General features: G+C 48.5%; 1 protein-coding gene and 1 non-coding gene across 2 annotated transcripts; one reads left to right on the top strand and one right to left on the bottom strand.

The window, feature by feature from the left end:
• Window positions 1-75: 75 nt before the first annotated feature.
• LOC122624278 (dopamine D2-like receptor) lies at window positions 76-25698 on the top strand. The gene is made up of 10 exons (XM_043803773.1): window positions 76-108; window positions 2488-3646; window positions 4439-4629; window positions 19960-20069; window positions 20133-20385; window positions 21066-21364; window positions 22675-22950; window positions 24074-24208; window positions 24384-24484; window positions 24590-25698. Exons 1-10 carry the CDS (start codon window positions 76-78, stop codon window positions 24799-24801), a joined length of 2769 nt encoding a protein of 922 aa, XP_043659708.1. The 3' UTR covers window positions 24802-25698.
• On the bottom strand, window positions 6002-6073 carry Trnap-cgg. The gene has a single exon. It is a non-coding gene; the product is annotated as a tRNA-Pro (tRNA).
• Window positions 25699-26063: the final 365 nt, after the last annotated feature.

Genomic DNA, 26063 nt, shown 5'->3' with positions numbered 1-26063 from the left:
CACTCCACCCCAATTCGATTACCAGCTGTAATGGCAGAACCAAAGTCTAGTTGCTCGTGTCGGGGGTTCAAGACGATGTCAAGGGTACAACAGGTTCTCTGTGCTGGGGTAAGCAGTTACAGATCGCGAAGGATGTCTTCACTTACTCGATTTTGTTTAATATTCACCGGATATGCCTTCAATTTGCTTAAAACTATTCCAACGCCTCGACTGGCAGATACCCGTTAGTATACAATAAATTCAAGAATCGAGTTTTTGACTACTAGATATCCATAAGTCATCTAACCTATTCAAGAATCAATTAAAGAATCGAGTGTTTCGACTATCAGGTACCCATTACTCATTCAATCAATTAAAGAATCGAGTTTTCGTCTGCCAGATACCCATTACTCACCCATGCAAGTAAAAAATCCAGTGCTTAGATTATCAGGTACCCATTACTCATCCAATCAATAAAACAATCGAGTGTTTTGACTAACAGATACCCATTTCTCATCCAAGCAATTAAAGAATCGAGGGCTTAGACTATCAGGTACCCATTACTCATCCCATCAATAAAAGAATCGAGTATTTCGACTAACAGGTACCGCTCATTATTATTATTATTATTATTTCCTTACCAAAGCTTTTTGCATAATTGGCAACAGCATAAGATTCTCGTGCAGTGCAGTTCATTCATTCACACCTAGGGTCCATCGATTAGGCCTTGTTTTCCCGCAGCCCAAATGTACCGGCTGGATTTGCGGTGAGTCGGAGGCTTAACGACTCCGTGTTCCTGTCGCCGGGGAGTCCGATGGCCACTGTTCGCTGTCCAGAGTCCCGAGTCCAGTGTCCAAAGTCCGATGTGTGCCAACAATGATTAGGATGTAATAGACCAGACAATACCGAAGGCAGTCGCCTGCGTTAAGCGGTGGCATGTGGATTGTGGTGTTCTGTGGGCCCAGGAAGCAACACTCATCCGAGTCCGAGTCCGAATCCGATTTCGAGTCCTGGTCCTAGTCCAAGCCCGGATCCTGGGAGCCCCCAGGACTCCTGCCGCGCTTCATGGCTTGCGTGCGGCTGGGGCATATTCAAAGGCATCGCTCAAGCGAAAGTGAAATTAATTACTCGACTTCAGCTGAGCTGAGTTTCTCAGTTCCTCAGTTTCTCAGTTTCTGAGCTGCTGACTGGCTGACTGCCTGAGTTCCTGGGTTCCTGGGTTCTGCACTGCAGGTTGCTCTGAGTCTCGCTTCGGTTCGCTTCGTTTGGCCTGACTTGACTTGCGTTGCGTTGCGTTGCGTTGAGTTGAGTTGTGTTGGGTCGAGTTAAGTTAAGTTCTGGTGCTATTTCTGGTGCCGTAATTAATGAGAAAGCCCGGCCCACTCACCCGGACACGTCCGAGCGGCACTGCGCCATTTTGGATGGCCTTCCTGCCTCCCGTCGCCTGGATGTGTGCCAAAATTGGATTAGTGCCAGCCGTCTGGCACTGCAGCTCTCGAATCTCTGCCTCCGCTCCGATCCGGCATCCATAATCCAGAACCCAGGATCCTGAATCCCGAGTCCAGAGTCCAGAATCCTTAAACTCAGAGCTAGAATCCCCGAGCCCGGATGGCGGATAGCGGATAGCGGAGGGCAGGGGACTTAAGTCCACTCCGATCCGATTACCTTTGAGCCCGGCCAACTCGAGACGGAGCCCCATCCCCTCTCATTAGGCCATCTTTTAATTATGGCCCATCGACTTGGGCGGCTTTAATCAGCGCCAATTGGCAAATACAAAAGCGAAAATTGCAAAATGTGTAAAAGCAAGACGGCGTCGAGAAGGGGGCGTGGCGCTGCGGAACGGAACGGAACGGTTGGAGGGGCGGGAGACACAAAAACCTTTTGCTAATTTAATTAAATTACACAATTTTCGCTGTCGCTTTTTGTAGAATAATTGGCAATAAATTGATTAAAGAGTTAATTAAACATGCGGCCATGGCAGTTGGGCGAGCGCGCCCTCCGTCCAAAAGGGGGGCGTGGCGTGTGGGGTATGGGGCGGGTTGGTGGGTTGGTGGGTTGCTGTGCTGGTTGGGGCGTGGTCAAGCGGATAGATAATTGCCGGGGCACAAAGTGCCCGCCTTGCAGAGTTTGGGTGTGCTGAAAGTGCAACAGAGGTGCATACAAATTGTAGACGGGGGAAAATGGGGAAAAGCACGACTTTGGATTTTAGATCGCGTAAGTGGATTAAGTTGAAAGGAACCATGGGAATTTTCTCGATAGCTTAGGGGGATTTATCCAATTGAACAACTTTAACCCGACTAAATGGGTTTGTAGTTTCAAGGTGAAATGTGTATTATAATAATCTTTATTATAATGAATCAACAGTTTGATACCTCTTCTGATTTATGTTTTCTGACCTTTCAACTCCCTCTCTCTTGCTCCCTCTCTCTCGCTGCAGCACAAGGAAACATGCCGCTGGCGTTGCAGGAGTTGCAGCTCGCCTCCGCTGCCACGCCCCCGCCCCACTAGAGGTTGAGCCCATTCGATTGGCGGCGGGGCATCAGCAGCAGCGGAACCGGCGGCACCATGGCAGCCCAGCCATTGAGCAGCACGGCGGCAACAACTGCGGCGGCAACGGGAGCAACTGCAGCAACTGCAGCAACTGCAGCAACGGCAGCAACCGCAGCAACCACATCGGCGACCTTGAGCACAGCCGCTGCTTCCACCTCGACCACGGCCGCCCCAGCCGCGGGAGCCACGTGGATGCACCACCACCTGGCGGTGGAAGCGGACGGCACTCATCCGGCGAACGGCAGCGATGCGCAGGCGGGCGTTGAGGGCCCCACAATGCCGCCCGGCTACTTGCCGCTCTACGAGGATGTGGAAACGGCGGCGGAGGACGCCGGCTACGCGCTGATCGACGACATCAGCGAGTGGCTGCTGGGTTCGGTGGGCGGCGAGGCGGCAGTGGGCGGGTCCGAGAACAGCACGACCTTGGCGGTGAGCAACGTTGGCGGCGCCAACGGAACCCTGGCCTGGCTGGAGGCGCTGAACAGCACGCTGCCCGCCCAGAGCAACTCCAGTGCGGAGGACGGGGAGCGGGAGCGGGGGCGGTACTCGCTGCGCAGCTTTGTGGAGCAACAGCTGGCGGGCGGAGGGGCAGCGGGAGCGGGCGACAGCGGCGATGCTGGCATCGCGCTGATCGACAGCGGGGAGGAGGCTGCGCTGGACAACGTGGCGGATGCGGAAACGGACTACGGCATGCTGGGCGGCTTCGGGGATGCGGAACTGCTCCAGCGGACGGCAACGGCGGCGCGCGAGACGCTCGGCAATCGAACGGCGCCCTCGACGACCAGCTACGATGGAGGCGGCTCTGGGGACGTGGGCGTGGCTGGCGTGGCTGGCGGACTGGCCGGAACGGCGGGCGGGGGCGCAGGCGGCGCCGGAGGATCAGGAGGCAGCACCTTCATGCTGCTGCTCGAAAACTTTAACGATTATTTTCCCAACTACAATGGGAGCACGGTTTCGGGAACAAGCACCATGGCGCCGGGCGTGGCCATCGCGGGGAGCAGGGGCAGCGGACTGCTGCTCGAGCAGAACCTGACGGGACTGTACCTCGACGGCTACCGGCTGAACTGCACCAACGAGACGCTCAACATGACCGACTCCTGCGGCGAGCTGAGAGTGGGTGAGTTCGCAAAGGGATTGTTATAGAGAATCATTAAGTATAACTAACTAAATATCGTTAAATCTCATTAGTTAGATATCATATCATCAAGTATCTTTTAAACTTTAGAAAGCATTCACTCACAAGCCACTGACAGCTTAGTTATGACACTTCCTTAAATTTATCCTATACTATAGTATAAAACATTTTAGCCTGAGTTTAAATACAGCATTATACGAATTCTGAGAATTACCTATTAAATCCCAACAGATGGCCAATTTCCTTATCAATAAGAATGTTCATTTAGAAATCAGTTTCCAAACATTTAACTTTAGCAAGAGTTTAATCTATTTATTCCTGCAACATCGAGAGAAGTCCTTACACATTTGCATAATTTGTGGCAAAAACATGAGAAATGTATTCAAGTTCGGTGGCATATATAGCACATTATCCTTGTTTTGCCTTTTTAATATGTGAAATCACATCCACTGTTTTCACCGCAGCTGTTGTCTCACTCAGCACACATGTATCACTCGATATAAGATAGAATATATTAAGAGCTGTAGAATCACGTCTTTGTGTGCTGGTGCTTAGTCGTGTTGCAATCTTGCCAGGACAAACATTGAAATTAGTGGCAGCCAGAGTGCTTGATTAAACGGGCTGCCTTTGTAATTGACTTACGTGCCCGTTGAGCTTCCCATGAAGTTGCTCTGCAAGGTGGACTTTGGCCAGGGAACTAGGGTGGTGGCAGGAGAAGAGCCTGCATCGCGAATACACTTGTATAACAACTATATGCAACTCGCCTCGTTTCAGTGGACCACAACTACTGGGCGCTCATCCTGATCCTGTTCCCCATCCTGACCCTCTTCGGCAACATCCTGGTCATCCTGTCCGTGTGCCGCGAGCGCTCCCTGCAGACGGTCACGAATTATTTTATAGTCTCGTTGGCCATCGCCGATCTCCTGGTCGCCGTGGTCGTGATGCCATTTGCTGTCTACTTTCTGGTAAGTTGCCAAGCCACTAATATACACACCTAACTTACTTATACTCGTACATACATATGTGCCATTGGCCATTGGTCATTGGTATGCTTTATGGTCGGAATATTGGGCAGATGAGTTCATTGGCGAATTTGCCTGGATTTGCCAGCCTGCGAATTTGGGTGTCGGAATCAAATGCAAAATGGCCAGCCATTTCCGTTTAATTTTATCAAGTGTTGGGTCATATAATAAATAAACACGCTCATAAATACCAATCAGGAGCCAGTGGAGCCCACCACTTGTGTAATGGGGTCAGGGGTCAGGGGTCAGAAGGGGCGGAGGAGCGTTGCTTTTAAGTAAATTGGGGCCATTCAAGCAATAACATTCAATTTTTGGCGATGCCGGCATATAAATCAATGTGTTTCCCCAGCAAATGTTCAAGGGAATGCGAAACCAAAAAGGAGCTCAAACTGTTGGGAAAGCACGAAAAAAGTTACACGGCACTACACTTGAAAAAATAAAGCTCAAAGCCCGAGTCATGCGGCGTTTAGGTAACAATATATAGATTAAGTTATAGAAGCAAAACAGCTACTTTAATGCGTAATCTTAAATTTTAAAAATGAATAAATTATAACATCAATTTAGTTGTTAGTGCGAAAGTGCCAAAGGCTTTCAAATTTTGCGAGTGTTAGTTTGAGAAGATCCCTTCTTGGCCGACTGCCTTTGACTTAAGCCGACGTAGCTGTCATTCTCTATGATTGATTGTTCGATTGACTGACTGATTGTCTATCTGACTGCCTGACTCACTGACTAACTGACAGACTGACTCACTGACAGACTGACTGGGCCACTGGCCTCGCCCGCTGGGAACTGGGCTGCGTTCGCCAGGACATCCAGGACTCACTGGGCCGACTGACAGATTGATGGGAGTGCCCCGTTTCCGGCCTCGTCCACTTCGGTGCCTCATCAGCATTCGGACTTCGGATTAGGGATTTCGGATTAGGGATTACAGATGGCGGTGCCGGATGCGCTGTCCCGAAGTTTAGCTGAGGATTATAGACATAGGCATCCATATGCCATTTGGCCGTTTAGTATCCTTCTTAATTGTTGGCTAACCACGCCTGTCATGGCTGCCACAATTAATTGCGTGCTTATTCAATCACCGGCCAATTGTGCCGCATTTCCATTGCAATATTGAAACCCCCGCCAGTCAAATGAGATTAACAAACGTACAGTAACAGAGTAACAAGTGTGCAAACTTGTCACACAAATGAGAGCAACTGAATGTTGGCTCAAATACTTATTTATACTGCAGAAGAGGAGTATCGAAAGGAATAACTGATGTGGCTGCATTTCGCATGCGAGTGCAAAAAAGTGCGAAAAGCTGCAAAAACTTGGGCTCGTCCGGGAGTTGAACCCGGGACCTCTCGCACCCGAAGCGAGAATCATACCCCTAGACCAACGAGCCGCTTGAAGGACGGCCCGCCACAATGGGGCCAAAAAGAGGGAGAGAGTGAGAGGCAGTCGGAGTGCGAAAGAGACGGCCAGCGTCCGATTGATTGGCAATGTTTTCTGGCCATTGGCCTTCAGTGCAGATGCAGATTAAATGTTGCCTTGTGTGTTGTTGTGTTCTACCAGCACATTAATGGCCTACCGCCTTCACCATTGTTGTTGACTTTCTAATGACGCACGCCCACTGAAAATCACAGCAAATTAACTTGTCATAAAGTGCATCAGTCAGCTCACCTGTGCAAGTGTCGGCTTTTAATTACCCATTCACCCACCCACCCACTCACTCACCCGTTTAACGCACAAACACACATATACACCTGTCACTTGCAGAGGAGACATCGTGTGCATTGCAAACAAACATTCGACGGCGAAAGTGACTTGAAACTTGAGATCTTGCGCAGCGTCGCTCGTGCGGTCTCTTTCTTTTTGGCGCGATCTCTCGCCGTCTGTCTCTCTCTAATCCATGTGCGCCCTCTCTTTCTGCACGGCAATGTGTTGTTAACTTGGATTTTCACAGTGACACAAAACAGGACATCAAAGAGCTTTCCATTAGCCATAACATTCTAGTTCTTGGCTATTTTCGAATGCAATTTTCTACCATTTCGTGTCAAACAGCGTCATTTTCTTCCAAAACAAATGCATACTTTTCGGCGGCACTTTAATTTCGAAAAGAAGAGGCTGCACAATAAACATTCCAGATATTTATCTGGGTAAGAAATAATTATCTAGAATGAGTTTAAAGAAAACTTTAGAATATATTTAACAAGAGTTTTTACAGAAAAAATAAGGGTTTAAAATGGCAAATAGTTATCAGATCAGCATTGAAATCTGCAAAGTACTAAGTATTATTTAACTCAATTCTTGGCGATTTTCCAAGGGATACACACACACACACAGGCGCATACACTCACAGCCACTTACACATTCGCACGCGGACACACATGAAAATTGATTTAGTTAAGAGGATTTGCGTCAACAACAGCACAATAAGTGGGCAGTAACACGGTCCAGTGCGATGCGAAGGAAATGGGAAATGGGAAATGCGAGTGGGTCAAAGGAGTGGCGGCTGTTGGGTGGCTGTGCGAGGTGGGTGGTGGTGCGAGGTGGGTGTTGTGAGGTGGCAGGTGGGTGGCGATTGGGCGGCTGCTGGAGATGGCTGGCTGAAGGTAAGGAAGATTGCGAGCCCTCTGCGCTCTTTGTGTGCGTTGGCATTTGTGCCGGATAGCACTTAACTCATAAAAATGTGCGCAACAAAGGTTGAGGTATCCACCGCTCAGTGACCCCCAGCACCACCCACTCGGGGCGATCCATCACCCACCGCCCCGCCAACAAAAACGAAAGCAGAAGCAACAAGAGAGAGCCTGGGGCGTAACGGACGAGATGCCAACAATGGAGAATTATTGCTTATGACACAAGCCAGCGGACAAACAGGCAGATGGAGGAGGGTCCTGCTCGTCCCGCTCGTCCGGCTCCGCCTGTCAGCGGTGGGCGTGGCTGGACATACACGCACACACGCCCATTTAGAAGCGCCGCCGCTCCCACGAATGTTGATGCTGATGCTGATGTTCTTTGGGCAGAGGACATGGCTCGTTTTAACTCGCGGCTTAAACAAATATACAAACATGTTTGCCTGCCCCACGCCACGTGTATGTGTATGTGTCTGTGTCTGTGCCAGTGCCCGTGTGTGTGTTTGCGTGTGTGTGTGTGTGTGTGGGCCACTGCTTTTCTATTTTAAGTGGTTGTATATGTCAGTTGAAAGCTTTTGTTGACATTCAAGTGGTCATTGAAAGTGTAAAAGCGTGCACACTGGACCTGCACTGAATGGGAGCCTGGGAAACTGGGAAGCTGAAAAGCGGGGAAGCTGGAAAACTGGGAAACTGGGAAGCTGGGAAGCTGCATGTAGGGCAGGAGGGACTCGCTAACTGAAAGAAAATATCACCGGAAAAGGTGATCAACTCCGTGCTCTACGGCCACTGTGGGCATCATCCACCGAGAATGCAGGAGCCTGTTTTGGATGCTTGGGTTGATACGCATATGGCTCCATTTCTTACAGCTTCAGATTCTTAAAAGAAATGAAAATGAACCATGAAACCGAATACCTTTGAACCCTATAGTGCCAAGGAAATAATGCTAAATTTCCTCATTAAAAACAGATTTTTTATGGTTTTAAAACATGTATACTATGTATTCATACATATTGTTAGCTGGTGGATTATCTTTGTTAAATAACTCAATGCCTTATCTCTTCCACTTTCTCAGATCGTGTGTATCATAAAAGGGTTTGTTAAAGGGAGTATCCTGAGTTGTGCATCCATGAGCATTTTTCTGTGTGTAGGATCAAGCAAGCCAGCAATACCCTCGTAGGAGAGCTTGCTCCATGTTCTGGGCACTAATCTTATCAGAGCTGTTTTTGCTTTTCGGGTGGAAAGGGGTATGGGTATGGGTATGGGTACGGGAACGGGTACGGGATATCTCCGCGTCCTTTCCTAATGCTCCATTGCCATGCTGTGGTCCCACTGGATGGTTTTGCTTCGTTGTTAATTGCTTCTGTATGCAGCTTGGCCAATGCTTTCGTGCTGACTTTTCCCGAAATGGAAAAGAATGGGCGGGATTATGGGGATCGGCGGATGGTCAGAGGATAGAACAAGCCACCAAATGTAATGGGTGAAATGCTCTAATCAGGGTTTATAGCTCTCCCAGGCAGCGTTCACCACCTGCGGCGTATGGCTCACCAAACAGAGCATCCCATATGCCAGCACAAATTCATTATACACATTCCAGGAAGTCAGAGTAAAAATCGTACACAAGCTTCATATTACAAGTCCGCTGGAAGCCCTTGGAAGATCCAAATAGAAAAGAGGTTCACTTACTTATGCCCCATGCGGATTGTTATCTAGGCTGCCTCATGTGCAGGCGCACTCACTTGTGAATCGCTGTGGAAATGTGTACTTCCCCGGCCCACGGAGCGTATGAGCGACGTAAAGTGCTCTGAAAACAGCCTTTAATGGCAATTGTCAATCGTTCAGGTCTGCACTGCCCTCGTCTCGTCCTGGCGCATCGCCCACATCGCCCACACTTGAGAGGGCCGTAAAGAGGCAACAGAAATTGCCATAAGTTCATGGCAAAAATAAATAATCTGATTAATGTACGCTCACAATCACGGACTTACGCACACGCACACACACACACACGCAGACGCACGCACACACTGTGCCACTTGAGCCACTTGAATCGCAGGCCAAAGGAATGGGAGCCACAGCGAAGGGGCCAAAGGACTCGCAGCGAGTCCTGCCAAATGTCTGGCAGTGGAGAGCGGAAAAGTATCTGGCATCCGGATATGCGGCAACGATAACGGCACTTAATCAGCCTTTGACCCAGAAAGATCCGCTTAGGAAAACGGAGTGTCCTTGCCGATGAAAATGGCACTCGGCGACAGTGATTTCGGCACCAAATTACGCTGATACAGACCTATTTTTAGCACGACTTCTCGCCTTTTCTTCAACTGGAATAAGGATCGTTGAATTTTAGCTCACATTCTATGACAACTAACACCTATTTCAGACTTTAGAAGTATTTATTTCGTTCCTGTAAAGAACATACATTTCAGTCCCAAAACACGAGCTCAGCTTAAACGGGATAATGGAAGTCGCACTTCACACACGCACTACCTACATACATACATAGTTGGCAGGGGAAAATGTGTGTGCATGGTGCTGCCATGGTGGAAGGACCTCTGACCACTTAAACCACAGTTTTTATTCAAATTGCATAAACATGCGACATGTGTGATTCTCTCGGAAACGTGTTCTGCCCAAAAACCACACACGTTGGCAGCATAAAAGCCAAGAATGCAGTTGGCCCATGTGTGTAAACATAGTTCTCAACGCACAGAACCTGGCCATTTTACCAATTTCCATTCTGTTATCCTGTGTAATCATATTTTGTGCGTGGCCAAAAAAAAATAGGGAAAAGGGAAATAGAGTTGCGCTAGTGCCAGTGCCACTGACATGGCCAAGTGTCGTCAACCTCCTTTATTATGCATGCCTTTGATAATTGGATCGAATGGGACTTGGCTTTGAATGCTGGCCGAAACAACAGGATGCTGGATCCTGGTCCCGTAGGTGTCGGCGAAAAGTTTTCGCAGTCCTGCAACTTTAAACTCGCCCGCAATGATTCTCGCAATTTTCCGGAATGTGCGGCAGATGGAGGCAACATTTATGACTGCTCCGGCAGCAGCAAAATAAAACTGCAAACAAGCTTGTAGTGGGCGTGGACCTGCCACTCCCCTGCCCACCTGTCCACCTGGCTGCCTGACTGCCTGGCTACCTGGCCACCCGGGGCCAGAAACTGCCAAACTACACAAAAACTGTTTCCATGTGGCAGGCAATAAAAAGAGTTTTCCGCAACTTGTTCCAGCACAGCCCAGGCAAATAAGGGAAAAGCAATGTGAAGTCGAGCCAGTGGAGCCCGTGGAGCCGGTGGAGCAGGAGGTGGCTGGCAATCCGGATGAGGAGTCAAGCTGAGTGGGGAGCGTAAAGTTTTTTAATTTTAATGGCCATTTAAAAGGTTGCAGGCAAATGCTTGGCCCGGCTTAAGTGCCGCTCATCGGAGGAGGTGACGTTGCGTCCATTCGGTTCATTACCGGCCCCCGAGTGTGAGTGTAAGTGTAAGGACCTCCATGTCCATGTCCTGTCATCTGGGATCTGGGATCTGGTATCTGGGCTCCGCACTCATTTGGGCCACTGCCAAGACTCGAAAGCCTCTTCCCTGCACTCCGGCCAGCCACTTGAGCGGAGAGTGCTCCACGACGATGCGGCTAAAACGCCGGCAAGTGGCTAAGCAAACGGGCCAACGGGCCAACGGGCTGCGGCGAAGGCCACCAGTAAACAGCCGAAAAGTTGAGCTCAGGGATGCACGAGGATACATATCGAGTGCACATATCGCACCCAATGCGCAGTGCTCTTAAACACTAGTTATGTGTGGGTGAAAGAGGTCCACCCAAGAAGCTAAAGGCTGCAGTTGTAGCTAGTGTATATCTTATTATATTACTATATCTTTATAAGTGCAAAATAGTTGTATAGAAAGACAAGAGTACTTCATCGAGGTAAGCAATTCCCTGAAAAACATTGCAGGAGCGGCACATAAAGTTGGGGAAATGCATATAAGGCCATTGCTGACATCGCCGCTTAAAAGGATACCGTTTTGCCATCCCTAGATGGCTGCTGCTGCGAATCCTGTTGACTGCAGTGACCCCAGCCAGCCTCCTTGGGCTGCAGAAACAGAAACAATTTGTTGACTAAGCCAACTTGAATGCGCCCGAAAGCAGGCAGCGCTTTGTGCTCAGCACTTTGCCGCTGGATACATGTGTGTGTGCACATCCCAGTGTATCCTTATAAATCCTTGTCAGGCAGCGAACCGCACTGAACCGCAGGCCGCACATCAATTCAAATAAATAATCTAACAGCATGAAATCGGCCGAGGGCAGAAACTTTTCAGCTGCTCCAGCGGATGGTGGATGGTGGATGGTGGATGTTGGATGGCGGTTGGCGGATACAAGTGGGTGGGCTAAATGGCTGCTATAAAAAGTGTGGCCTGCAATCTTCTCCACTTTCACTTCCTCTCCACGAGGCAGCGACCTACGACCTCTGACCCCTCCACTCCCTAACCCCACCACCTTCCTGTCGCCGGTCCCCGGCGGCTGCCATCTCCGGCACGCATGCGAGTTAAAGCGCGTACTTCCGGCCGGATTGAAGACCACGGACCGCAGATTTCGGTTTCTGGTCGCCCCTTCACTCCGCTCACCCGCTCACCCAGCGGTGCCTGAATAATTAACACAGATTTTGATTTGGCCCAAAGCCCAGCAGTCCCAGTCCCAGCCAGTCCCAATCCCAGTCCCAGTTCCCATCGGATTCCCCGAAGCAAACTCCCATTCCAATATGGAAAAATCATCCGAGATTCAATCAGCAAGCGGATGGATGTCTTCTTCGCCGGCTGCCGAGAGTATTTTATTACCGCTTTCATGCACGATGGCCATATAAATATCCAATATCCAAGGCGAAAATATGCCGCCGAGGGGCTGGCAAAGTCATCTTAAAACAGAATTTCCCCCGACGCTAATGACAACTAATTTGTTGCAACAACAACCATAACCACCATGAAAAGGTTGCGGAAGCGGAGGCAGCGAGCGAATCTCGAACGCACACCCGTATGTGTACACACACCCTACATACATATGCACATACATACATACATATGTATATCCAAATATATGGAGGTAAATAGATGTGTACATAATGTATACGACACATAAGATGTACAAGTATGCAGCTACTTGGCCTTCGGGGGCAAGTCCAAGGCTATTAAAAATGGCGCACAAAAGCGCTAAAATTGTTGCGACAGCGCCAGTGGCAGAGAGAGAGCGGGACGGCAACACCGGAAGTGAGCGAGATGGGGAGGTAAGCACACACGCATACTCGTACACGTATACCCAGGCAGACAATAAACTTAATAAATAAGTCAATTAATTGCCCTGAGCTCCTCGTGGGGCCCAGGAACGAGCCAGAAGCAACAGCATCAAGTGCCTGCCGCCACTTGGCCAACAGCCCGTGCCACCCACTTTTCCTCCAGTGTATTCGTGGCTATGTGTGTAGGTGTGTGTGTGTGTGCGTGTCTATTACGGCAGCCAGTTCAATTAACATTGTCTGGCTGCGTGGCATAAGAAAATGTACACGAAACTCGTTTAATAGTCGCCAGCTCCTTGGCTTTGACACTGTCGAGGTTACGCTAACTTTATTACCAGCGCGCAAAATAATCTATGGCTGCTGCACTACACTGCCAGAAAAAAAAAATATTAAAATATTTATTCAAATTATAAATAGTTACAGTAATAACTACCTTTTTGATCCCTAGGTGCAGTAATATCTTTATTTATTATTTATGGTAATGAAAAGGAAAAGCTTTAGGACAAAATAAAACATTTTATAAGATTTAGGTTTCATATTAAATTATAAAATAAATTATTTAGAAAGCAAGAACCAACTAATTCTGTAGATTAGCAGAGCACCCTTCTCTCTCTTGATTTACCAGTGGGAGTTTCGAGTTCTGAGTCCTTTCCCTGTTCCCTGGCAATTAGTGGAGGACCCTGCATCCGAATCCCAGTGCGACCAGTGCAGCGCCGTTGTCCATTTTCCATTTCCCATTTTCCGCACTTTATGTACTTTGAAATATTAAAGCGCAAACGACAGGCAGTCGCGAGTGCAGCATTTGGCAACATAAACAAATTATTTGATGACTTTTACGCAGCTCACCTCCCACATGGCGCACAAGCCCGCCCGTTCTCAAGGACCTCGATGTCCTTTGACGTCTTGTTTTGCGGTTGGTGTCGCCTCTTTTCGGGGATTTCTGCTGGGTTGCATGGCCGGCCACTAAGTAAACTTTAATGGCCGCCATAAAATAGGCAAAAAGGGGCGCGCCCACACCCACACCCCCCCACATACACACACACACAAGCACACACAGGAAAGGGGGCGCGCGCGAGCGTATCCTTGTGTATTATGCGAGTGACATAAAACCAAAGACCACGAATAAGGATATAAACAGTAAGGAGCAGGATCAGCGAGAAGGAAACGACGGCCAATCCTTAGCAGCATATTTTGCAGCTGCTGTGACATTTTTATGCTAAGCAGTCGCCAAATTATGAAAATTCGTAAAAAGTCAAATGTTATGGCATCCTGCCAGACAGAGATAGATGCTACCACACACACACATACACTCGTACACACACACACACACACACTGGCACGGGAGCCTTGGCAAGTCGAGCTGCCGCTTTTGGCCAGCTTTTCCCCTGGTTTATCGCTCCGCAACTAAACTCGTTGCTGCTGACTCGTTTATCATCTCGTTCCCCACAACGACAACTACTTTTGACAGGAGAAAGAAAAGCCTGTTTCGCAGGATGGATGCGGGGTGGCTCGATTAGTGCGAAAAGGATACCCAAGATACCTTGCTATTTGGCACTTGCAAAAATGAGAAACACCCATTGCGATTTCATAATGTAAACTAATGAGTAGTTGAACTTCTTAAACAAAGAAACATAATCAGAGGTCGGGAAGTATCATCAAATGTTTTAGTTAACTAAACCTGATAACTAAATAATAGTAGGCAATATTAAGTACCAAGCTATGCAACCAACTGTGAGAATTAGTTCAACTTTTTAACTAAATTTGGCATTTTGATTTCATTGTTAGCCTTTCACGTTTCGAATTCAACATGTGCTGCGGCCGGAAGTAGAAATACCTCGGGGATGTTAATAAAATTACGTGGATACCGAACTTAACTGAGTAGCGAGTGACCCGAGCGGCACTTTTGGGCTCTAATGAGATGATAATGAAGATACCGGGCCGAAAGCGGGCTTAGCCATTGGCCAAAAAGCAGGGGCACGCTGGACGGGCTCAAATGGCGAACCCAAATCAGGAAAACTTTCCATCTCAGCTTGACACTTAACTTGGGGCTCATTGGCAACTATTTCCTGCACCACATAATGTGCACAATTTGTTACGCATGCTCTGCCTGCCACGCCCATGCCCATGCCCACTTCCACTCCCCCCCCACAGGCCACCTGCCATTCACCGCCCACCACCTACCGCCCACTCTGCGGTTGCCCAGTGAAGTATCAAAAATCTGTTTGAAGTTGAATTTGCCAGGGCAAACAAAAAACGCTGGGAAGAGGAAGAGCTGACAGGATCTGCCTGTTCTCCTGCCATTTTGCACGCAGAACGGGAAACGGAACGGAAAACAGAGAAAAGGGTTGTCAGGTTGCGCTCGTTTTATTTGGGCAAATTTTCTCTGTGTCTACTTTCGGTTTTATAATTAATTTTAAAAAGCTTTTAATGGCTGGCACGCGTTCGTTTTGGCATAGGCCAAAACCTGCAGCTCCCCCTGCACCCCCTGCATTCGCAAAGACCCTTCCCCTTTGAAGCCTGAAGTCCTGGAACCCTTCAGCTGAAAGTCCGCTTAGCCGAGGGCGGACGGTGGCAAGTCAAGGGCTCCTAATTGACTTGCCAATGGGAAAGGATGGATCCTTGCCGAGAATTGGACACACCACTTAATCGGGCCACAACTTGTCGAGTCCTCGAAAAAAGTCCAACCAAATCGAACGAAATCCGCCATTTTTGTGCACCTAAACAGCCCTTTTTTCCGATGTTATAGATATCTATAAATATTTCACTTGTAGTATTTGGGTTTGTCTACATTGAAGTATTCCAATAACCCAACCATTAATTGCCATGCTCAGGAAATTCATGAATTCCATATAAAAGTGATTGACTGATCAAATCGCAGTGAGAAGTTTTCTGTTTGGCAAGCAATTTTGCTAGCTTAGCTTTGATTCTAAAAATACAGGAAGAGTGCCCGTATTTTTAGACGAAAGAAAACTCCAGGATACAGCAGCGATAGAGATTGCGTCTTAAATAACAAAGTTCCCAGAATGGGGCTCAATGACACTTTCATGTTGTCCCTGGCTACCTGGCGCCCATGTAGAGGGAAGTTCTCCGGTGCCGACGCCCCTGCTGCTCCACTGAGCAATTTTGGGGCCACTTTCAATTCACTAACAATTTAAGTGACGCCTGGGGCCGTCAAACTTTTAATAGCCAAAACGAGGAGCAGCAGCCGCAGCGGCAGCGGCAGGACGAAAAGGACGAATAGCTGAGCGGGCAGGGAGGTCCTGTAACGTGGGACACGTGCGTCAGGGCCCGGGGTCTTTTATGGGTTCCGGGCTCCCTGGATCCTGGATCCTGGGCTCGGGATGCCGTGGCCCGTGTTCCGTGCCCCGTGTGCCGAGTCCTGGAGGAATGCATGACGCACATGGCGCCGCCGCGGGGGCGGGGAGGGGTGCAAGGTCAAGGCTGCTGCGACTGCTACAAAGTAATTCGTTTCCGCTTCCGCTTCATTACCCTCGCCGCCTCGCACACCCAAAAGCACTCAGAAAAAAATCAGAATCGACGGCGGCGCCAATAAAACAGAGCGACGCGAGGCGAGGCGAAATGAAATGAAATAAATCGAGACTGGTAAATAAAATTCGCAATTGACAGGCATAAAGGAAATGGCAGCGCCACTCCACACCCACACACACACACACACACAGTGGGGGCTGCAAGGATATACAGGACACACAGATAGGAGCTGGGAGGAATCGTCACCACCACTGAGCACAGCCAATGCCACCTGGCAAATGCTTATAGGCAAATACAAACAGGCAAATATCCACAGCGAATCCTGCGCGGTGGGCGGGGGGCGTTGATCAAGGGGGCGGGGCTGGCGTAATGGCGGCTAATTAACGCGTCCTTGGCCGTCGACTTGTTGAGTGCACAGCAGCAGGACTCTTTGGTCTGAAAGGAAACGCACCGACTTCTGCCATTTGCTGAGCCCTCAACTTTCCAGCTTTCTAGCTTTCTGGCTTTCTGGCCAATATTGCTCTTAATTAACAACCGCACTTGTCCGTTGCTTTCTTTTTCTGCCAGGATAACCATTGAAAAGAATGCCAGTTACGGGAACCAGTTTCGTAGGAACTATTTCAGCCAATTATTCCATGCCTTGAAGAACTTTGCTGGCCGTACTCGTACGATTGTCAACTCCATTTCTACACCACATTCTGCAGATCTTTTCAAGGTAGGAAAATCTGAGGGAAAGCTGTGGACCACAGAGCTTCCAAGAGGATTTTCACGTACGCTTTCCTGCCTGTTCTGCAGTTTTCGCCACCTGACACATGTAGGAAGTATGTGGAAAGAGCATTTAGGCTATTTTTGGCAGCATTTCGAAAAATCGTACTGATTAGCTTACATTCGAGCATCGGAGCTGTTTGCACAGGAGTCTGATGAACTGTATCCCAGTGGGTTTTAAGTCGGCTTTTGGCCAAATCACCACCCCTCAAGCCTCCTCACATGTGAGTGTGTTGCCCTGATTTGTACAAATAGTTACTGGCCCCTGGAAAAGGGGACTCCCCCCCGCTTTCCATCCACTGAAAATTAGTCTGAGCAGAAGAGTACACCTGAAAAATTCCATTGCATTGGTATAGTATTAGCGAATAATATGCCATTTCTAAGCCTTTAAAAATCGGTGTTTTATCGGATTTATATTTTATTATTATTCCGTGCAGTCGCTACAATGAATTGAATTTATTCGCATAGCACCTAATGCTTTCCTGCGGTTTTTGTGCATTTCACAAATACTTTTTGCACATGCCCGTAAATCCATTGTTTTAGACAAAGGCCTCTGCTTTCAACGCAAAAATGACCATTGAGTCGGCAAACAAAGCGTATTTTTTGAATGCGGATCTGAAAGTTTTTCTGCGTGTACCTAGACACAAATCGATGCAATGTGTGTGTGTGTGTGTGGGTGTGTGTGTGTTTGCGATATCCTTTGCTTTCTCTTCGTATCAGCGTGCAAACTATAAAAACCAGAAGCTCAATTATCAAAATGCTATGTGTGTTTGTTTGCCTGTGTGCTCGTGTGCGTGTGTGTGTGTGTGTGTGTGTTTGCTCTTGTGTGCGTACGCCCCATGTGCGTGTGTGGGTGAGTGTCCCTGTCTCCTTTGGCCCCAGCTCCTGTCTCCTGTCTCCATTGTCCTGGTCCATTTCTTTGGATGCGAGGGAGAGAGGGCATCTGAAAGCTTTTCCCTTTGGGTTTTTGTGTGTGCGCTCGCCTTTGACTGTGCAAATAGATAAATTTATTTATTTTATGCCCTGCTGCAGGAACCGCACACAAACACAAGGACACCCAAACAACAGGCGGCAGAGACGGCGATAGCATAGAAATTTTCTTTCTATTCCTGCTCTAAAATAAACCAGAAGCCACGATGGGAAAAGGACGAAGGTGCGGTGGTGCGGAGGAGCAGGACAGCCAGCTGCCGGCAGACAACTGACTTTAAATGCCTTTATGCTCGCAAAATACATAAATTGAACATTTTCGAACAGCCCGAAAAAGCCGATGATTTTCAGGGACGCTGGTGGGGCGCAGAGACACACTTTCGCTGAATTGGAAATCGCTTCCACAATACCCAATAGCCAAACAGAATAGACTGGGGGCGTGGCCCCGAGGACGGGCAAATGGGCTTGGAAAAATATTAAAAAATTCAATGAAGCCTGCAGCTGAGGGAAAGTCCAAGAGCGAAGGCATCAAAAGAAAGCAATTCCAATGCCGAGCAAACTTTTCAAGACTAAGCCGTAAATAATTCGACAAATGCCACATTTGGTTAGGCAAAGAGCCCCCTTTATGTGCCCCTAATAAATGGACAGATCACGAGCGTAGCTTGAACGCACGTTAGATTGGTTAATCGATTTCCAATGTGTGCAAAATCGAGAATACTTTGAAAAGCCAGAAAGCAACCTGCTTTCTTGCGGAAACTTTTGGCGCCTGAGGAAAGTAGTGAACGTAACTCATCGAAGCCAACCAAATGTGGGACTAAACAAAAACATTCAGCGTCTGTACTTTGATGTACACATACTCATACACTTATGGCCAATGCCTACGAATACATTATGAATTATAGTTCAGCTGCAGGCCACCAGCCGCCGGGCGTACGCCTCGTATACGCAATGTGCCCAACAATGGACCTGAAAACCGGATGCCAACGGAGAGCAGTGAAAAAATGTCACATCTTCGAACATGTAGTGTGTTTGTGTGTGTGCTGTGTGCGTGTATGGGTGAGGGTGGTGGGAGGAGGGCAGAGGATGAGCATTCGTGCGTGCGTCTTTATATCCAAAAGTTTTTGCCACTTTCTTTAGCCGAGCTCAACTTTTGTTATGCTCGCTTAGCTCCGGCTAAGGAGTCTGCATCCGAGTTCTAAGAAAGTCTAAGTCTTCGACTGCCCAGCTATGCCAGCTATTCCAGCACATTTCTATGCTGCTTTCACTTGACTCTCACTTTCACTCTCACTTCCACTGCTGCTTCTACTTTCGTGTGGTGGTGTGGTTGCGTGTGTATCAACATTTTACACTCTTTCCAGGGTTTGAGCCCCGTCTCGAGTTTCGGTTTGTTTGTATAATTTAGGCGCAAAACCGATTGGAGAAGAAAAACAAGACAAGAACTTTGGGGTCGCTTAACTCCGACTATGCGATACCGTCTACTCACATATGTAGGTACATGTAGTGGAAGTACTATCAACATATTCACTGCTCAGAGCGTTAAGAAGACCTATATCTAACTTCTTAAATACCATATCGCTTGGCAGTTAAATAAACCTAGTCGTCGTATGCGATACATGTTACTCAACAAGTACCTATGTATGTGCATATAATGGGTATGCGTCTCTCCTACAAATAATTCATATCCTTCGAGCTAAAGTAAAGGTGTTTACGATCCCTGCGGAGTATCCATACACTCGAACACCGAATCGGTTGGCAGTACAATATACATCGTACACGGGTTATCGGGTTATAGGGAGTGCACACGTGCAGCCACGCCACGTGGGGTTGCCCCAAAACGTATCCACATCAAGTGCCACCGCCACCCAACTGGTGGCAAGGCCCACTCGGCCTTTTTTATGTGCTTTGTGTGCTACAAATTGTTTGGCTTGGGAAATTCCTGGCGTTTTTGTTGAGGTTCTTATGGAGTCCGCATGCGGGTGGGGCCATGGATGCTGCCGCAGACGTCCATGAAGAGATAGAGTCTAAAACTAATTTGTGGCAGCAGCAGGCTGGGAAATGGGAAAATATTGTTATTAATATTCGACAAAGGATGGGCATTCCAACAGAGCCCCGAGCTCCGAGTTCCGAGTTCCGAGTCGATTAAGTGCCGAACAAATGAAGTGTGCTCCTCATCCACATCCACATTCTTATCTTTTTGCAGGTAAATGGAGCCTGGGCCCTGCCCGACGTCGTTTGTGATTTCTATATAGCCATGGATGTGATATGCTCTACTTCATCGATATTCAACTTAGTTGCCATCTCCATTGACAGGTGAGTCCGCAGTGGCCCTTTCTTCGGAACCCTTATTTGACACTCTACGGATGCATCCCACAGATACATCGCTGTGACGCAGCCAATAAAGTACGCCAAGCACAAAAATAGCCGCCGCGTTTGCCTTACGATACTGCTGGTGTGGGCCATATCGGCTGCCATCGGCTCGCCGATAGTTCTGGGCCTCAACAACACGCCCAACCGCGAGCCCGATGTGTGCGCCTTCTACAACGCCGACTTCATACTCTACTCCTCGCTGAGCAGCTTCTACATACCCTGCATCATCATGGTGTTCCTCTACTGGAACATTTTCAAGGTGAGTAGCTTCTGCCTTGGGTATCTATACTATAGATCGGATTTGTCCGAACACTCGCAAGCATTCTTAAACATAAAAAGCTGGTAATCATATAGGTTTTGAGAATCCGCAAGGATTCCTTCCCCAGCAGGAATATCTAAGGTATCTATACGATAGATCGGATATATCCGAACACTCGCAAGCATATCTCAAACATAAATAGCTGGTAATCATATTGCTTTTGAGAATCCGCAAGGATTCCCTTCCCCAGCAGGAATTTTCCACGCTTTGTCTGTCTGCGGTTTTCCCCTTTCAGCAACCATTTCAAGCACTATTATTCAAAGACCGCAATTAAAATCGGATTTTTCCGAGTCGAGTGGAATGAATATTGCTGGCGCAGATCCCCGCAATCTGCAATCTGCCTGAAAATGCTGCCTTGCCGCCTTGGGGATGCTGCTGTTCCCCTTCCTGTTCCTCTTCCTGTTTCTGTTGCTGTTTCTGTTGCTGTTTCTGTTGCTGTTTGTGCACATTTGCTGCTGACTGGGGGCGAATATCCGGAGGATGCAAGCGCAGCATGGCAGTGCCTAATCCGCTCGCTCCTGCATCCCGTGTCCTGTCGCCCATACCCTGTAGTCCGTATCCTGTGCATTGTGCACTGTGCTTGGTACTGTACTGTATGTGTCCGCATTGAACATTCACAGGCGCTGAGGAGTCGGGCGCGGAAGCAGCGGGCGGCCCGCAAGCCCCACCTATCGGAACTCACGGGCGGCAGCGTCATCGAGAACATCGCCCAGACCCGCCGGCTGGCGGAGACGGCCCTGGACAGCAGTCGGCACGCCAGCAGGATCCTGCCCGACGAGGCCGCCACCAACACGGCCAGCGGCTCCAACGAGGAGGAGGACGAGAACGCCATCTCGCCGGACATCGACGACTGCCACGTCATCGTGAACGACAAGTCCACCGAGTTCATGCTGGCCACCGTTGTCGAGGAGACGGGCAAGTGAGTACTCATTTTGCGCTACCATTTGGGGCTTGGATGCACTGCGAGGAAATGCGCAGGACATCTCGCAACTAACTAAGACCAGATATGGGCGTATGCAATTGAAACTTAAAACATCTTAAACATACAAGAATCAGTTACAATTTGTTATTCCGAGAACGTTTCACATCTGGTCTGCATACACTGAGCGGTTTTTTGCCTGCGCAGCAACTTCTTTTGGCGGATGGAATATATACACGTTGCCGAGTCAGATTGGACATATGCATTAGCAAACCCACTTATGTCTTACGTGAACGGGGTATGAAGAGCCGAAACTTTCGGCCAATTTCGCAGCAAACTCCATCGCCTGGAGCACGAAACTTTGGCTGGGGGCTATCTCCGATGGCCCTGCAAAAGTTCGGAGCTCAGCAGTTCCGTTTCCGTATCCGTATCCGCATCCGCATCCGTATACTTGTCCGCTTGCCACTTGCCACTTGCAACCTGGCATCCCTGGCCACCCCGGCACGTGCCCCAAACACGTAGAAGATAAGCCTGTTTCTGCTGAGTGGTCTCGACTGCACTTCCTTCCAGACCAACAGACCAACTCAGCAGCGGAGTAGCAGAGCCCCAAACGTTGCATGCCCATGGAAAACTGTCAATCTAATGGCAGGCTGCGTCCGGCCACGGCGCCACTCAATTGCCGACATAAAAGCGTGCTGCACTTTCAATCAGGTCCTGCCAAAAGGACCCCCTGCTCATCATCCCAATCAGATGCCCCTCCCCTCCGCGCATCCGTGTCTTTTTCGCCATTCCTGGCTGAAACCGCCATTAAGTGCGAGCGTTAAGCGCAGCCAATTAGCATCCTGATGGCCTGCTTAATCCAATAAGGACATGAAATGAAACCATTAATGACAGGCCGAATGCACAAAGGGATGGGATCCGAACCAAACCGTATCGATGGGTTGAGATGGGTTAAGATGGGTGGCAAACAAGACCGCGAAACGCCACCCGCCAAAAGAAATCACAGCCAATGGCAGAGAAAAATAATTCTCAATAATTCAATTAATGCGTCACTTTATTAAAACCCAATCTTGCCTTGCCTTTAATTGACGTTGCGCCCCGATTTTCCGTCTTTTTCGTCCTTTATCAATGCTCATCCTGCCGCTTTGCCGCCCTCCGCCCGCTCGTCATCCAATGTCCATTGCCGACTGATTGATTGATGGATGGAATGATGGTCGCGGCACCATTAATTGGAATACCCCACCCCGCCGCATCGCTCCACATCGCTCCACATCGCTCCACATCGCCACATTGTCATCTCGCACTCGCAGCAGCGTTGTGGCCCAAATCAGCACACAGCCGCAGCTGGTCGTCGCCGATCCGAATGGTAATCATGATTCTGGTTATGCAGCCTCAAACGTTGACGATGTCCTTGCAGGCGTGGCGCCCGCCTCCGCCTCGGCAGCCACATCCGGCGCTCCGCGCAGCAGCGGCTCGCCGCCGGACAGTCCGCTGCCCAGTGGCGCCACCCTCCAGCGGTCCAGCGTCAGCAGCCAGCGGCGCCCCACCGGCGACGACTCGCCGAAGCGCGGCGAACCCGCCCTCAGGTCAGTCGGTGTCGATAACTCCAGGTATTTGGCATTCAGATCCGTAAGCCTGCCCCCGTAGACGTAGCAGCCAAAGTAGCTGGATGCGTAGTAGCAGTTGGTGCACTGAGAAAAAAGAATGCCTTATCCTAGTTATTGTTTTAGTACTATCCCTTTAGTAACACCGGATCGTACAGCCCATCTGCAGATAGCCACACATACACATTCACACATTTAATGCACAGAAACAAAAACCTACAACTAAAGCCCACTTAAAATCTATGATTCCCTCTTTATACTAACTGATTATATCTGAAACTAGAACCGAAAATACTTTCATTTATCAGTTAAATGTCTCTATCTCTACCACATTGGTGCTCAATCATTTAGCTACTTTCTCTTTGATTGTAGCAAAGATAAATTACAATTTGCTACACTTTCAAAGTTTAATTAACTGTTTTTGTGGCCCGACAAAATGAATTTCCATTAATAGTTTTTGCATAATATAACTCTTATGGTATAGCCACTACTCTTTTTGTTCACTGGATTACGTAGAATATTAAAAATGCGTAAAGTGCATAAATCTATTGTCATTATTTATGAACAAAACAGTGAATGCAAATGAAGCGCCTTGCTTTTTTTCAGTCAATAAAACAGGCAAATAGTTTGACCGCGTCAAAACTGTCAACATCTTTGGTCCAAATAGCAAACTTTAATTAAATGTGTCGGGCTACTGTTGGCAACTATTACCTGTTTTTGTTAGTGAAATATTTAAACAGTTGGATATGTAATTGCATATGTAAATAGCGATTTGCAGCATTAGTTCTGCCACGTCTCAATAATTTTCATAATTATCATGGGCAAGTGTACTAAACCTTATGAAATGATCAGTTGCACAATCGGTTATGAAGTTGCTCTGCAAAAAAGAGCTCACGTGTTGCCACAGACCAATTACGTAGTGTTTAGCGAGAAACCTGCCACTTTACCCTCGCACCTTCCATGTCGAACACCGAAATAGAAGCCGCAAGTAGGCAATCCGGCAATCCGGCGAACACAAACCCAAAAATACTAGTGCCTAGTAGTAGTAGTAATGCCGCAGTTAAGTTGAGTTCTCATTCCGAATCCGACCGACTTCCGTTCGCAGCGTCGCCATGAAGCCATTGTCCTTTGTGCGGTACGGAGTGCAGGAGGCCATGACTTTGGCACGCAACGACTCGACGCTATCGACTACATCGAAAACGTCCTCGCGCAAGGATAAGAAGAACTCGCAGGCGTCAAGGTGAGTAACGCCGTCCATCGCCCCTAATTACAGTTATTAGTTTGGGCCCGTTTGTTGGCCAGTCGATGGTAATGCCACCCCCCATTTCCTTCTCGCTTTTCCTTCTCTCTTTTCGCCTTTGGAAATGCAATGTACACCACACACCATGGCCTATTATCCTTCGCGTGACGCACAGATTCACGATATACAAGGTGCACAAGGCCTCGAAAAAGAAACGCGAAAAATCGTCGGCCAAAAAGGAGCGCAAGGCCACCAAAACACTGGCCATTGTTTTGGGTAAGTTCAAGTTGAGCACCTTTAACAACACCATTTCGACCATGTCCTTGCGCTCTGCCACATGCTTATCCTGATGCCATCACCTACATATATTACTTGAAACAGGTGTCTTCCTGTTCTGCTGGCTGCCGTTCTTCAGCTGCAACATCATGGACGCCATGTGCGCCAAGTTCAAGAAAGACTGCCGACCTGGGCTCACCGCCTACATGATGACCACCTGGCTGGGCTACATCAACAGCTTCGTGAACCCGGTGATCTACACGATATTCAATCCCGAGTTCCGCAAGGCCTTCAAGAAGATCATGCACATGGGGTGATTATCAACGGCGAGCACATCACCAGCAATAGCAATAGCAATAGCCAGTTGGATTACGGAATGGATCCTGTCCAGGAGAGGATGGCGCAGTGTGCCAAATGGAGGCCATCGATGCAGCAGAGATCTCAATTGGGCTCCAGTTTCGTTTCGTTTCGTTTGTCGTTCGTTGCGTTTCCCAATAGCTTTAAGGTTCAGCTACTTATGTAAATAGATCTGTACATACCACTAAACTATATGCTATGTGTAGCGTGGAGTGTGGAGTGTGGAGCGTGGATTGCGAGCAGTAGGCTAGGTACAATTTTTAACAATTACATTAAGCTAGCCCCAAGTAGCTATATAATCCACACACAGCAAACACGCGATTATGATCCCAAAGTAGCCGTAAGCAATGCCAGGAATACGATTCGCTTTACCAGCATAGAGTAGTGTCCTTCAGAGTGGGCTGCTCCCACAACCTATCACATATCACGAGCAGCCAGCTATTCCTCCCACCCAAAACCCAAAACCAAAAACCAAAAAACCAAAAAACCAAAAACCCCACGGCACACCGAACCCCCCTTCCGATTCCCAGAATACGATTAGGTAAGCGAGTGTAAAGAAATTCATATCCTAACCTAGAGTTAGTTAGCTAAATGGCAGATATATCGCAGTTGAAGCGGATGCAGTAGCTAGCGGGCCTCGAGGTCGGCGCCCTCCACCACAGACACATCCACATGGAGCATCCCGATCGATGGACCATCGATGGATGGAACCATAGAGTGACACACACACACACACGAACAGACACCACGAATCAAATGAGCCCCACAAATGAATACGATATCGAGGGGCGCCGACCCCGATGAAAGTCCCGCTTAGAGGTCACTTTCAGTTCGACTTTCGGTTTGATGTACTCGTACAGGAGGTACTCGTACAGGATATACTCGTACAGGATATACTCGTACAGGATATACTCGTACAGGATATACTCGTACAGGATATACTCGTACAGGATATACTCGTACAGGATATATAACACATAGGAGCATTTAAGATCCAGAGGTCGTACCTAGGCTAGTCACTTGATCTAGATCAAATATACTCACCACCCATAGGTAGTACATACCCACATATGTATAGGTATATGCGTAGATATATATCCGATGGTACCGAGGGGGTGGACACATCTGGATGCACAGCAGGGAGTGGGGGGAGAATCAGGGTATCTAGAGCAAAGGCTATCGCGTTGCTGGAAGCAATATGAGGGTTACCTTAGCAGATATG

The sequence above is a fragment of the Drosophila teissieri genome, chromosome X (genome assembly GCF_016746235.2).
Source record: "Drosophila teissieri strain GT53w chromosome X, Prin_Dtei_1.1, whole genome shotgun sequence".
Taxonomy (NCBI): Eukaryota; Metazoa; Arthropoda; class Insecta; order Diptera; family Drosophilidae; genus Drosophila; species Drosophila teissieri.
The sequence above is the reverse complement of the archived record's forward strand: the minus strand, read 5'-3'. Positions and strand labels throughout refer to the sequence as shown.